Source organism: Dasypus novemcinctus, chromosome 2, assembly GCF_030445035.2.
Source record: "Dasypus novemcinctus isolate mDasNov1 chromosome 2, mDasNov1.1.hap2, whole genome shotgun sequence".
Lineage (NCBI taxonomy): Eukaryota > Metazoa > Chordata > Mammalia > Cingulata > Dasypodidae > Dasypus > Dasypus novemcinctus.
In genome coordinates this window covers 121,149,912-121,165,386 of record NC_080674.1, presented here as the reverse complement: position 1 = coordinate 121,165,386, position 15,475 = coordinate 121,149,912, and the positions used below count along the sequence as shown (strand labels likewise).

The following is a 15,475-nucleotide window of genomic DNA, read 5'->3' as shown; positions in this document are numbered from 1 at the left end:
TACAGGTGTTTCTCGAATAAGATCTCATAAAGGGGTAGGAAAAAAAAAGAACTATACTAAAACCCAGCTGCTATGATCCTTGCTCCATAGCTAGTCACCAAGCCTGTTAGTAATCACAGCAGTCTCCTTCTATCACATACCATGTTCCTTTTACCTTCTGCTAAGACTTTGACTAAATGACCTTCTTTACCTGATAGGGTGGCCCAACTTAAATTTCTATAAAATCGAGCCCTTCCTTGGTGGGCTTGTCTTTACTGGGTTGTTGCAGTTTTCCACTAACTACAACTATTGGAGTAGGGCATACTGAGAGATGCGCCAGTAAATCTCATTTCCAGGCATAACAGCAACACAATTTTCCTCTGGTAACTCAACAGTTGTCCTGACCAGTCCACTGACTTCCTTTTCTGTTGGTTCAATAGCATGAGGAACTTCAAAAGGCCAGGGCCAATCTCAGTTTCTAATTCATCAGAATCTGTCTTTCCTCATGGAAGTGTGCTTTCCTTGGTCTCAAGACCCTCCAAATCCACCAAGCCCAACATCATGGGAGTAGAAAGCATAGCTATTCAAGCAGATTCTGGGATATAATAGTGAAAGGGGTCCCTCCTCCTTCCACTCTTTGTTTTTCAGGCCTGTGCATCCTGGCAAGAGGTGGGAGGAGGCACCAACATATACTGACTGCTTAAAGAAATATACCATATCCTATAGACAGCATTCCAGTCTTCATGATATTGTCTCCCAGATGGCTCAGTAACTGATATTTATTTGGCCACTCAACTGATCTATCAAACTAGCTACTTCTGGGTGAGTCCCAATATGATCCACATGTTACCAAGTTGCCATCAAGTTCTTGTATCAATTGTAGGCAACATCTTAGCAGGCTGTTCATCTATTTCATTTCTGAAGGCCCTGTTTGTATTTTCACCAAAAATTGTTGGGGATGAAAACACTATTCTGTGTCTGCTTACTTATTATAATTTGCCCCACTTACCTTTGATGGTTAAGTGCTGCTACCTGGTCTCTACTTATCATCCCATTATTACTGTTGGGATCAAGGAATCAAATTTTACATCATTCCCCACCATTGTCTCCAGCCTACACAGGACAACCACACAAACTCCTTCAAGAATGCTGATGCCGTATCTCCAACCAATACATAATGAAGAGTGTCCCTTGCATCCTGTCAGGGATGTGATATGTGGCTGAACAAGTTGCACGTAATAGATGCATTCCAATATAACCTTTTCTCTGTGTATACTTTTTACCGAACTAAGAAAGTACTCTCTCTTTTTTTTAATTCTACATTTTATTCAAGTAATTTGGAATCTTTCCATATATTTGATGCTGTATATCTAAAAGCCTTGAATTATTAGTGGTGACTTTGTAATTACCTTTGTATCACTTTTCAGAATTCCTTTATTTTTATTATCAATTTATACTTTTTTGTATTTGTCCCTAGAATTATTTTTTTCTTTTTACCATTTTATTATTTTTTAAAGATACATAGATCACATAAAATGTTACATTAAAAAATATAAAAAGTTCCCATATACCCCACTCCCCACACCCCCCACTCCTCCCACATCAACAACTTCTTTTATTAGTGTGGTATATCCATTGTGTTTGATGAATACATTTTGGAGCACTGCTACACAGCATGGATTATAGTTTGCATATCAATTCCATTCAGTGGGTTATGGAAGGGTATATAATGTCCTGCATCTGTCCCTGCAGTATCACACCTCTTTTTCCCTCTCCCTATCTACAGCAACTCCCATGGTCATTGTCTCCACATCAATGATATAATTTCTTCCATTGCTAGAGTCACAATAATTCTATAGTAGAATACCAAAAAGTCCACTCTAATACATATTTGATTCCCCTTCCTAAAGATCCTGGGATGGTGATGCCCACTCTACCTCTAAATTGAGAGGGGGCTTAGGTTGCACATGGCTGATGGATGGGATTCTCCTGCTTGCAGTTGTGGACTCTGTTGGTTCCTTGGTGTGGTGGTTAACCATCCTCACCTCCTTGTTATCTGAAGGTACTCTAGAATTTCTATATTACTGTGAGTTGTTTTTTTAAAAATCATGAATGGTTGTTCATTTAAAAAAAAATAAAATGCTATTTTGGCATCTATAGGGAATATGCCATTGTTTACTCCTTTAGTACATTAATATGGTGGATTATATTGATGATGTTTGAGTGTTAACTAGCCTGAACTTGATAGTGATATATTCTTTTAATATATCATAGGATTTGACTTACTAATAATATTCTGTTTAAGATTTTTGCATATATGTTCATGTTCATAAGTGGCATCTTTCTTATGTCCTTGCCTCATTTTAGTATCAAAGTTGTGCTGGCATCACTATAAGAGTTTAGAAGTATATCCTCTTTTTCAATTCTCTGAGAGAATTTATATTCTTGTTGCTCTTATTTATTTATTTTTCCATTTCTTTAATTTCTTGCCTTATTTTTATTTCCTTTTTTTTTTTTTTTTTTACTTTTTTCTGGATTTAATTTTTTTCTTCTAACTTTTTTTAAAGAATTATTTTATTTCTGTCCCCTTCCCCGCTCACCCCCCAGTTGTCTGCTCTCTTGTATCCATTCACTGTGTGTTCTTCTGTGTCTGCTTGCATTCTCGGTGGCACCAGGAATTGTGTCTCTTTTTGTTGCATCATCTTGCTGCATTAGCTCTCCATGTGTGCGGCACAACTCCTGGGCAGGCTGCGTGTTTTTCACGCAGGGCATCTCTCCTTGCACATGGGGCTTCCCTACACAGGGGACACTCCTGAAAGGTATACCACTCCTTGCGTGCGGCAGCACTGTGTGTGGGCCAGTTCATCACACAGGCCAGGAGGCCCTGGGTTCGAACCCTGGACCTCCTATATGGTAGGCAAATGCTCTATCAGTTGAGCCACATCCACTTCCCATTCTTCTAATTTCTTGATGTGGATGTTTAGATAATTGATTCTCCGGCTTTGTTTTCTAACATATACATTGGACACTACCTTTTCCTCTAGTTTTGATTTTAGCTGTGTCCCACGAATTTTGATATGTAGTATTTTTACTAATATTCAGATAAAAATATTTTAAAATTTCAGTATTGTTTATTCTTTGATTCATGGATTATGTATCTCTTAATTTCCAATTTAGGGGATTTTTTTTTTTTGGCTAATACATTTTTTTTCTTCTTAAATTTGAGAAGTTGTGAGTTAACAAAACAATCATGCATATCATACAAGATTCCCATAAATCATTCCACCAGCAATACGTTACACTGTTGTGATACACTTTTTACAAATGACGAAAGAACATAGTCATACTATTACTGCTGTTTTATAGTCCATAGCTTAAATTTGGTGTCTTTTTCCCCAAAACCATCCTATTATTAAGACCATATATTAGTATTAGAGAATGTTCTGTCCATCATTCATCACAGGGTTCACTGTGTTATACAGTTCTGTCGTGTAAAATCCATCCTAAGCGTACATTCAGTGGCTCTCAGTTTCATCACAGAGTTGTGCTGTTATCAGCTCAGTCCATTTCAGAATATTTTCATTACTCCAAAAAGAAAAATCCTATAACCCCTTACTCCTCCCAATTATTGACCCTTAGCATTGATATAGTACCTTCTTTGCCATTGGCATAACAATATTACAATATTACTGTTAACTATGTATGTATGTTACATTAGTTGTATTTTCCCCACATATCTGTATATTCTTAACACCTTGTAATAGAGGAACATTCTTGTATTTGTACTATTAAACATAATCATCATCCATCACTTTATTAGTCAGCCAAAGGGGTGCTGATGCAAAATACCAGAAATTGGTTGGTTTTTAAAAAGGGTATTTGTTTGGGGTAGAAGCTTACAGTTACCAGCCCATAAAGCATAAGTTACTTCCCTCACCAAAGTCTTTAGCCACTGTTGGAGCAAGATTGCTGCCAACATCTACCAGGGTTCAGGCTTCTTGGGTTCCTCTCTTCCCAGGGCTTGTTTCTCTCCAGGCCCAGGGTTTGTCTCTTCCCGGGGCTTTCTTTTTTTTTCTCACAACCAAGCTCCTCTGTGTGCTCACTTCCTGGGGCTCCAGTTCAAGACTCCAACCTCCCTTCTCTGCATTGCAGTTACTCTGTGAGTGGAAGGGGACTGAACATCCTATTGATGTGACCCGATCAAAGCCTTAATCATTATTTAATCAAGTAAATGTAAAACCTCTGAATCCAACACACTCTTAATATGCCCAAAGGAAAAGACCAGTTTACAAACATAATCCGATATTTTTTTTGGAATTCATCAATAATATCAAACTGCCACAATCGCCAAAATCATTATGTTATACAGTCCCTAAGTTATCCTCTAGCTTTCTTTCAATTGACATTAACCTTTCAGTCACAACCACATTTATAATCAGCAGTGTTGATTATACTGTGTGTTACCATCAACTCTAAGCATTTCCACATTTACAATCCCCCTTATTAAACATTCTCCATACATTTAGCATCAGCTTTCCCTTCTCAACCCATATTCTATTTCCTAATAGCCTATCCTCTTGGTTTAACTTCATGATTTACTCATTGTATTTAGGTCATATTTGTGAGACCATACAATATTTATCCTTTTGTGTCTGGCTTATTTCACTCAACATAATGTCCTCAAGGTTTATCCATGTTACCATATGCATCCTGACTTCATTACTTCTTACACTTGAGTAGTCTTCCATCATATGTATATAGCACATTTTGTTTATCCATTCATCGGTTGATGGATGCTTGAGTTTTTTCCATCTATTAGCAGTTGTGAATAATGCCACCATGAACATTACTGTACAAATATCTGCATCCTTGCTTTCACTTCTTCTGAATATATTCCTAGTAGTAGGATTGCTGGACCATATGGCAGTTCTATATTTAGCTTCCTGAGGAACCGCCAAACTGTCCTCCACAGAGGCTGCACCATTTTACATTCCCACCAATAATGAAGGAGTGTTTCCATTTCTCCACAACCCTCCAACATATGTAATTTTCTACCTTTTTAATAATGGCCATTCTGTAAACCATTAAATGATATCTTGTAGTTTTGATCTGCTTTTCCCCAATAGTGCTGTTGAGCATCTTCTCATGTGCTTTTAGCCCATTTGTATTTTTTCTTTGGAAAAATTTCCCTTCAAGTCTTTTGCCCATTTTTAAATTGGGTTGTCTTTTTATCATTGAGTTGTACAATCTCTTTATATAAAATGGATATCAAACCCTTTTCAGATATATGGTTTCCAGATATTTTCTCTCATTGAGTCAGCTGCCTTTTCATCCTTTTGACAAAAGCCCTTAGGGTACAAAAGTGTTTAATTTTGAGGTGGTCCCATTTATCTATTTTTTCTTTCATTGCTTATGCTTTGGGCTTGAGATTTAGGAAACTACTGCCTATTACAAGATCTTGAAGATGTTTCCCTATATTTTTTTCTAGGAATTTTATAGTTCTAGCTTTTGTATTTAGGTCCTTGATCCATTTTAAGTTAATTTTTCTATAAGGTATGAGAGAGGGGTCCTCTTTCTTTTATCTATGGGTATCCAGTTCTCCCAACATCATTTGTTGAATAGACTGTTCTGGCCCAGCTGGGTGGGTTTGAGAGCCTTGTCAAAAATCACTTGACTGTAGATGTGAGGGTCTGTTTCTGAATTCTCAATGTTATGTCTACCTTTATGCCAGTATTATGTTGTTTTTACCACTGTAGCTTTATTTTATCTTTTTTTAAAAGATAAATAGATCACACAAAATGTTACATTAAAAAATATAAGAGGTTCCCATATACCTCACTCCCCTCACTCCCTGTACCCCCCACTCCCACATCAACTTTTATTAGTGTGGTAAGTAATATAGGAAGTTTGAGGCCTCCAACTTTGTTCTTTTTCAAATGGTTTTGACTATTTGTGGCCCCTTACCCATCGAAATAAATTTGATTGTTGGCTTTTCTGTTTCTGTAAAAAAGGCTGTTGGAGATTTATTAGGATTGCATTGAATCTGTAAATCAGTTTAGGTAGAATTCACATCTTAGTGGTATTTCATCTTCCAATCCATGATTACGGACTGGCCTTCCATTTATTTGTCTTCTTTAGTTTATTTTAGCAATGTTTTTTAGTTTTCTAAATACAGATCCTTTATGTCAGTTAAATTTATTCCTAAATATTTGATTCTTTTAGCTACTATTGTAAATGGAATTTTTTTCTACTTTCCTCCTCAGATTGTTTATTAGTAGTATATAGAAATGCTACTGGTTTTTGCCTAACAATCTTGTATCCTGCTACTTTGCTGAACTTGTCTATTGGTTATAGTAACTTTGTTGTGGATTTTACAGGATTTTCTAGATATAGAATCATATCACCAGCAAATAGCGAGTGTTGCTTCTTATTTTCCTATCTGGCCGCCTTCTTTCTTTTTCTTGCCTAATTGCTCTAGCCAGAATTTCCAGCACATTATTGAATAACCAGTGGTGATAGTGGGCATCCTTGTCCGGATCTCAGTGGGAAAGCTTTCAGTCTTCCACCGTTGAGTACAATGTTAGCTGTGGATTTTTTGCATATATGCACTTTACCATGTTAAGATAGTTTCCTTCTATTCCTATCTTTCAAAGTGTTTTTTATCAAGAAAGGATGCTGTATTTTGTTAAATGCCAATCTAGGGGATTTTAGAACTTCTTTTTGTATTTATTTTCAGCCTAATACCTAGGCAGTCAGCGAACATACTCTAGTATTTCAGTCTTTTGAAATTTGTTGAGACTTGCTTATGGCCAAAACATTGTCAAATTTTGTTAATGTTCCATGTGTACTTGAAAAGAATATGTAATCTGAAATTGTGTGGATATGGTAATCTATATGTCATTCAAGTCAAGTTCATTAATCATAATCAAGTCATTTATATACTTACTGATTTGTGTATATGTTTGCCTGGGCATATACAACATATCCAGGAAAAATGTAGAGTAAGCTGAAGAGGATCAAAGATAACTCTGAAAACAATCTTTTAAGGCCATGAATTTCAGGATTGTGAAGCCATAGAAAAAATGTTACATCTCAGAAAAGCCTCAGTTTACACCATTCCCAATTTCTTTACTTCACTTCATTTATTCATTCATCCATTTGTGTATCCATTGATTATCAACAAATGAATCTGAAATCGCCTTGCCTTTTTATGTGTTTTCTGTCTCCTGGACTAGACTGTAAAATCTCCGTAAGGACGGGAACCATATCTATTCTTGTTCACAGTATAACCCTATGCCTAGCACAAAGGAGGCCTAAGAGCACATATTTGTGGCTTAAGTAGTTAGTGCATTTTCCTGAAATATTTACTTGAAAATTTTAAAAGGGCATGTTAACTAGTTTAAACCCTACCAATTTAAAATATTTTTATAGTATAGCACATATGAATATGTTAAGAAGAACAATGCAACATTTGGATAAATTGTAAAAGTTAAAATGAACAAGAAAATTTGCTCTTGACGTTAGTGACTTTAGGTACATTTATTCATAGTGCATGGGTGATGAATAGGCAAGTATATGTTTATCTTATCTGCTGTTAGTGGAATTTCAGTGCAGAAGTTTGAAAAGCACTCATTTGAAGGGATGCCAGAGAAAGGAAAGAAGCAAAGGAGATGAAAAGAGAAGAATTTTTAAAAGTAGGATGAGCATGAAGGCAAAATGTGGTTAGTAACATCAAGGAAAGCTATTTGGAAGGCACAGTGGTCAACTTTGTCAGTTTCCCCAGGGGAAATGAGCAAAAAAAGCATTAATTGGATCTAGCAACATAAAGGCAATTTAAGTGGAATTGTTGGGAAGGTGGAGTGAAGAGGAAAAGTCAACAGTCAGTGGATAATGAATTGAACTATTACTGAATTTTTTTGCAGTTGAACTTTTTATTTTAATAAAATCAGAATATACACAGCACATGCAGTTCTAGCATCTAAACTAATACAATAAGCAATTACTAAAGCTACAGACTGAGGTTCCGTCTACATTCAGCAAGTTTAAATCCATACTTACATGATTTTTAAACCTTATTTATTAACTGAAAATATTGCTTGCTGATAAAACTTGCTCATATGCTACCGTTGAATGTACAAATCAGATTATGCCCATATAACAAAGATAGTGAGGATTACAATATGCCAGGCATGTACTGAAAAAAATATAGACAAAATACACTTAATGTTAATACTTATGCTGTTAATACTAATGCTTAGTACTCTACTTCTGACTACAAAGTGGCATTTTGCCAAGTAATTACTATTTGCTACTGCTTACCTTCAGTGATCCTTCCTGTTGGTGAAGAAGAGAGAGTAAATAAGTTTTGCGTTTGAGACCCAAGTATGGTCTCCTCTGAGGTCCCCGCCTTTGACAGAGTAGAAAACTGAGATAAGGAATCTTCTAAGGGTGGCTTTTGGGGAAAGGGTGATACGCCTCGCATCCCTAGTCAGGGGTGTGGTTGACGGCAGTGTCAGTGAGAGCCCTAAAGGGAAAACAAAAGGGACCATCTTGGGGGACCTGGAGAATGGCTGCACCTCGGAAGGGTTTAGACTTTCTTTGGGTATGGGTGGCTGCTTCCTTCCCTGGAGAGTTCAGGGGACCAAATGGGAGGTCCGGGCTTCGCGGCGGGTCGGCGCTGGGGTGTCCCACAGGCGCGGAGGTGGCGGCTGCAGTCCCCAGCCCGACACCCAGGTCTGCACGGCGAAGGCACGGTGGACTTCTTTTCCCCGCCGGGCCTCGAAATCTGGGCGTACGAGGGGCATTACAAAAAAGAGAGAAGTGCCGGAGAGTCCACATTTCCTCCGGTGCCCAGTTCCCCATCGCCATTTCCTCTCTTCCGCCATTCTCACCCAGCTTCTTCCCTCTGCGGTCAGCGGTCCCGCCGAGTCAGCCCGGCGGCTGGGCCCGGCCTGCCGACTCGCTGCCACCCGCGCCGAGGCAGCGTCTCCGGAGCCGCGGGCCTTGCCGGCCGCACGCGGGGAAGCTCCCGGCGAGCCGCGACCTCCAGGGGCTCAGCGGCGGCGCCTCGCGGTGGGCGGGGACTCCTCGCTCCTCGACTTCCGCGCCCCGGCTCGGCGGGCCCGGCCGGGCACTGGGGCCTGTGGTCGCTGGGACGGGATTGGCGAGTTAGCGCGCAGGGACAGCCCCGCCTCTCGACGGCTAGGGGAAGCCACACACCCGCAGGGTTTGCTCAGTGGAAGACGGAAAGCCTCGGGGCTGGCCGCGCGCCTCCGCCTTCCAGGCAAGTACCCCGGGCTCGCGCCGTGAAGGCGGGCGGGGGCGGCACTGCGGGCTGAGGGTTGGGGCAGCCCCGGTTCCATCCTTTTAGTCAATTGCCATGGTCTGAAGGGAAAATCCGGGGAACTATCTGATTTTTTAGGTTTCATTTGACTAGAAAACCTGTTTTGTAAAAGAAACCTCAGAACCATAAGCAAATAGCCCAGCGTCTAAAATAAGTGTCTTAAAAGTCCTGCGTGAACCTCAGCCAGACACGTAGAACCAATGCTGAAGGTTTTGATTTGAGTGTCTTATTTAATATTTTGCCTAAAGCTAATTTGGGCTGGCTGCTGTGAGCTAGTTTGGGTATTACGTTAGGATCTATCCAGATTTTCACAGCAGTAAACCAAAAAAAAAAAAAACAAAAACAAGAAAGGGGAAAAAAATATGATCTTTATATTTTAACACTTTAAGCTGTGTGGTAGATTGTAAATGGAGTTCAGCAACTCCATTTAAAAAAAATTTTGTTTCTAATAGTAAGGGAAAAAATTATTTATCCCTAAACCAGGAAATAGAAGAGTAGGTACAGAAAGACTTACCTACTTTTGAAGCAAAGTAAATGATATTACATATATGTCCCCTTGTATGGAACTTGAAGCATAAGCCATGTTAATACTGTTGAGTCATTTGCCCTTCATGGAATTTTTCATTTATTCATTTAATAAATATCTGTCTTTAAATAATCCTCCCTAGATCACATATCCCCTTCTAGCCCCCCCACCCCCATTTGCTCTGTCTTATAGAAAAATTTCTTTGAAAGACTTGCCTCTAGTCTGTATTTCCATTCTTCCTATTTCCTCCTCCACCCTTTCATCTCAGGCTTTTTTGTCCCCATTATCCCCCAGTTGTTGTCAGTGGCACCAATGACCATGTTGATGTGTTTGTGCACAGTTCTCATCACACCTGACCCCTCAGGACCATTTGACACAAACACTCCTTGCTCCTTGCTATTCTTTCTTCACTTGGCTTCCAGGTCACAACATTCTCCCACATTTCCTTCCACTTCACTAGCCACTCTTTCTATTTTCCCTGGCCTCTCTCAACCACCAGATGTTAGAGTGCCACAGTTCTTGGCCATATTCTCTTCCTAGTATACTGTTCCCCTAGGCAATACCTAATTCCATGGCTATGAATGCCATCTGTAAGCTGACTTCCAAATTTTTATCTCTGGCTTTACTTCTCTTCTGAACTCCAGATGTATATATCTAGCTGCTTATTCAACATCTCCACTTGGAAATCTAATAAACATTTATACTTAATATGTACAAAAAAATTATGGATACCAAACCCACTCAGTTCTCCTTTCTGTTTCTCCCTTCCTTGCCTTCCTTATCTCAGTAAACATTACCACCATTCAACCAGGCTGAAACTCTAGGAATCATCCTTGACTCCTCTATCATTCACACCTCACATGCAAGTAGTCAGAATATTCTGATGACTCTGTCTTGAGAAGATATCTCAAATCTGACTATACTTCCCACCTTCTCTAACCCACGCCACAGTCCTTTCTCACCAAAAGACTGTAAAGTCTCCAGTTTGGTCTCATTGCCTCTTACTTTGCTCCACTACAGTCTTTATCCAAACCGCAGTGATTTTTCTCAAACATAATCAGAACTTTCACTTCTCTTCAAAACTCTGGTGGCTTTTCGTCAAAATCATAAAAACCAAACTCTTACAAGCCTTACGCAGTCTAGCCTCTGACTACCTCTCTGACCTCATCTCCTGTGGTTCATCTCTCTCTCCACTGTAGTGACACTGATCTTGCTGCTGTTACCTTTGCCTCTGGCAGGCCGCTGCTAGGTCATCCCAGGGTCATCCCAGATACCCTCACTTCCTGCTCAAATGATGCCTCCTCGGGGTTGCCCAGATGACCACCCTAACTAAAATAGCACCTTTCCTCCCCCCACTCCACCAGACCCCTCTATTCCATTACGTCTGTATTAATATCCTGAGGCTGTAGTAACGAATTACCACAGACTTGGTGGCTTCAAACAACAGAATTTTCTCTCTCACAGTTCTGGAGGCCCAACGCCCAAGATCATGGTGCTGACAAGATCATGCTCCCTCTAGGGGAGAATCCATTCCTGTCTTTTCCAGCTTCTGGCGCTGCCCCAGCCTCTGCTTCACATGGCCTTCTCTTTGTGTCTGTGTGATGTTACCTCCTGCTGTCTTATAAGGACACTTATAAGGGTCCAGCCAGGTAATCCAGGATAATTTCCTTATCTCAGAATCCTAAATTCAATTACATATGCAAATACTCTTTTTCCAAATAAAGTAGCATTTACACATTCCAGATATTAGGACTTGATATCATTGGTTGGCTATTATTCAACCTGCTTCAAGCCCTCTTAATTTCTTTTCTAGCACTTATTTCTTTCTGATGTATAAAATATATATTTGTTTACCTATTTATTGTCTGACTTTCCCACTAGAATGTAAGATTTATAAAGACAGGACTCTAAGTTGTTCATTCTGTTATTCTCAATGCCTAGCTCAGTGGCTAGCATATATTAGGATCTTAGTAAATGTTGAAGCAATAAAGTATCATGCTAGGTGTTAGAAGTATAACAGCAAAGAAGATAGCACAGACCCTGCCTCATGTAAGGGTGGGGGCCAGTCATGAAACAAATAATTAAACAAATGTATTTCATTAAAGGTGTCATGAAGCATAAGTGGAGAGTACTACGATAGTATATACCAGAGTTTGAATGTGAGGGAAATGGGGACTAACCACTCCATTTCACAGATGTAGAGCCTGAAGGTGTCACTGACAGAGCCCAGGCTGGAACTCCCATCTCCAGATTTCTACTTCCAAACTTGTTCTGCCTACCACCCTCCTGTTTGCTGGGCTGTTGTGAAACCGCAGAAGCCAGCAAAGGAAAGAACTAGAAAGTACAGAGATTCAGAGCCATGAATATATTACAAATAACATACTCTACTCAAACAAACAGCTCATGTGCTTTTTATTATTTTGATATTGGTCCTGTGATGCCTGGAGAAAAACTCTGATCAACTCACTGTGCTGCCTGGAGAAAATAAAAACCTGAGTTCTTGCATCTGTGAAGGACATGTTGCTGGTTTCCACACTGGGCTAACAGAGCCAACTAAGTTATTTTAGTGTGGTATTATGGAATACAAGTACCTTGTGCAGAGACAAGGCTATCTGCTTTTTAATTTAATTTATCACAAATGTAATTTATGCTTATTCTAGAGCATTTTGGGTGGAAGGAACCGAGATCACTGAAACAAAAACAAACAAAAATCCCTTAAGTTCTATTCCTCTCCTTAAGGCAACTGCTGAAATTATTTTAGTATGTTAATTATTTATTCTGTAGTAGTGTTTACAGTGTCCATTCAGTTTTGGAACCTGCTTTTTTCACTTAATTTTAAAAGTATTCTTACGATTTTATAAACACTTCCTAAACTTTCTTGTTTTCTTGTTGTTGGATATAGAGGTTCTGCCAGGCTATCAGAATACAACACAAGGAAACAAGGATGAACATCTTTGTTCAGAAGGATTATGAGCAATTTGCTCGTTTTCTTTTGGGAGAGTCTGTCAATCAGGAAGGTTAGATTTTGCTCCTGAAATAACCCTCACATCTCATTAGGTTAAAACACAACAGATCTTTTTCTTACTCACGCTGCATGTCTACCATGGATTGATGGGGCCTCTTCTCCACTTTGCCCTCACTTAGGGACTTTGGAAGATGGACTTGCCACCAACTCAAATGAAATCTCTTGCAGCAATGGGGAAAGGTACATGGAGACTTCTCTAGAAGAGACGTGTGCCATTTCTACTCATATTTCATTAGCCAGAGCAAGTTACACAGTCATGCTTAACTTAATATGTAGGGGAATGTGATATTCTGGTATGCTCAGAATTAGAGGGGAGCTCTCTCTGCTTCATTGGTTTGGGTAGAGTGAACATTAAAAGCCACACAGCAGTCTTTCAATCAGTGTATATTGGGTGCTCACAATGTGCCAAGGTACTGTGTGACGTGCATTAGGGTACAGATCTCCACAAGGAGGTACTGGGTTGTGGGAAGAAAATAGAATTTCCATTTCAATTTTTATCTTGGAAAAAAAATTTCAGGCTGATTAATATTTAATGGATTAGTACACTAGTACAAGAAGATAAATCTGCAAATATGAGAAGTTTTATAAATAAGAATAAAAAAAGTGTAGAGACCACACCTGGGAATAAAACCATTGCATTTGAGTTTGGTGAGAGCAGAGAATAGGGTGTGAGGCAGTCATAGATGGCCTCATGGAGAATGTAGAAATTGAGTCACAAAGAATAGTTCTAATACTTTGGCAAGCTTCCCATTTCTTTTCTTTTTGTACTTGAAATAAAAGGGTGTTATTTCCTTATTTTTGAGCTCCTCAAATATGGAGTCAGATATAACTAAGAAACTATCATTATAAAATACTTATTTTAAATTGGTGTATCCTGTGACCATCCATCATTTGGTCATAGATTATTCAGGCCAGAAATGTGTAGAAATAAAGGGGGGACATTAGAAGAGATAGGATCTATAACTAAGATGATTGTGGTCGCCTCCAGGACTCTCACCAGGAAAAGTTGTGCTACTCCTAAAGAGCTTGTTGGTTTTTATCTTTTGTTAACTATAAATCTTACAATCAATTTTCTTACTCTTTTTGCTTTAGCTCCTGAGAAGCTGCTAGAGTCCAATTTGTGGTCCATATCAGGTGACCATGAAGAACTTTGAGACAAACATATCTCTGTGCTAATCTAATCTCTGGAATAATTATTTTTCTATCCATACCTTCTTTTCACCACGTTTCCCTCACTTGTGCATTTTTATCCTTTTTGTAATTTATTTCAGAGGTTTTGTGGATGAGGTAAGATATCTATATTTTAAGAAAGCTGTGGAGAAAGGGGAAAAGATGACTTAAAAATGGTAGTGGGGAGTGGGGTGGGGGAGAATTGACAGTCATACTGACTCATCCAGACATACTAGATTGACTTAAATACTGCCACTTAAATATTACAGGACCTTTGTGTATTGATACCTCACTTCATTGCTGATCCTAGCTTTACTGCCATAGACCTTTCTGGTTGGGGTGCTGTTTTATACAGAATGCCATTCTCTAGGATACAATGAAGTCTATGGCACCTTTAAAATGTTGTTGGTTGCTAGAACTAGTTAATTTTACAGCTGCACAAACATCTTTCTCTTGAACCTCATTTTGATAAGATATGTAGTTTGCCCTTAATTTGTGTTTTGTAAAATCTTCCTCATTTGAAAAAGATTTGCACGTGTGTACTCTCTCTAGCTTTGTTTTTCTCTTTTCAGCTTTTTTAAAAAAATCAAATAAAACTTAGAGGAAAGTTGCAATAATAGTAATAATAACAATGCATAGAAGTACAACATGCGCTCCACCTACTACCCAGATTTTCTACTTAGTTCTCATTTCTAAGTATAGAAAATGAAAGAAAAATATCATCCAGTTTACGGAAAGGAATATGTAAAAATTGGGGGTCTTGGCAATTCCTTTGCTTCAACAGGAAGTAATAGTTTCCTATTTGGAGCCTTTTTGAATGATATCAGTAACAGTTTTCATGGGAAGAAGAAAACCTAAGGAGCTGGTTCAAATAATATTATACAAGTTTTAAAATTGTAAAGTGACTAAAATTACTGTCAGAATTGTCAAGATTTTATAGCAAGATTCAGTTCTCTTTTTTAAAATATGTGGGAATTGAAATGAAAAACAGTATTTTCATTTTCATGAAAAGCTTTTGGGGAATAAAAGGCTGTTAACTTTAGAACACTCATTTCTCATTTTATTCCCTAAGAACTGGTTCTGTTCTGTTATCAGTGGCATATGAACTACTTTCCCCTTCTTAAAAAGAAAAGAAAAAAATTATTTTCAGAATTGGGATTTAAGATGCTTGATTAAATATGTACAATATGAGCTTTAAATAAAATGATATAGATCCAATAGTGGATTTGGAATATGGAACAAAGGGAGGATAAAAATAGGAGAATTAAGTTAATATTAAACACCTGCCATATGTTTCTGTCTGTTGGCCAAAGGCAGAGTACTCTTTAACCTAGAGCTTCCTCACAACCTGCAGGAGCCACAAAATGAAAAAGCAAGTGCAGTGCCAAGTGAAGATTAGTTTGTGTTTTTGGTTTTCCTTCCTAGTAGAAGC

At 38.7% G+C, this 15,475-nt stretch overlaps 1 protein-coding gene across 2 annotated transcripts in view; it reads left to right on the top strand.

The window, feature by feature from the left end:
- Window positions 1-3,188: 3,188 nt before the first annotated feature.
- TICAM2 (TIR domain containing adaptor molecule 2) overlaps window positions 3,189-15,475 on the top strand; it is a 50,703-nt gene continuing 38,416 nt past the window's right edge. Inside the window, exon 1 of one of the 2 annotated variants that reach the window (XM_023591358.3) lies at window positions 3,189-9,262. In XM_023591358.3, the coding sequence (XP_023447126.3) occupies window positions 8,584-9,262 (679 nt within the window). In that variant the 5' untranslated portion in view covers window positions 3,189-8,583. The remainder of the gene's footprint in view (window positions 9,263-15,475) is intronic. The other variant, XM_071209514.1, reaches the window with a different exon arrangement.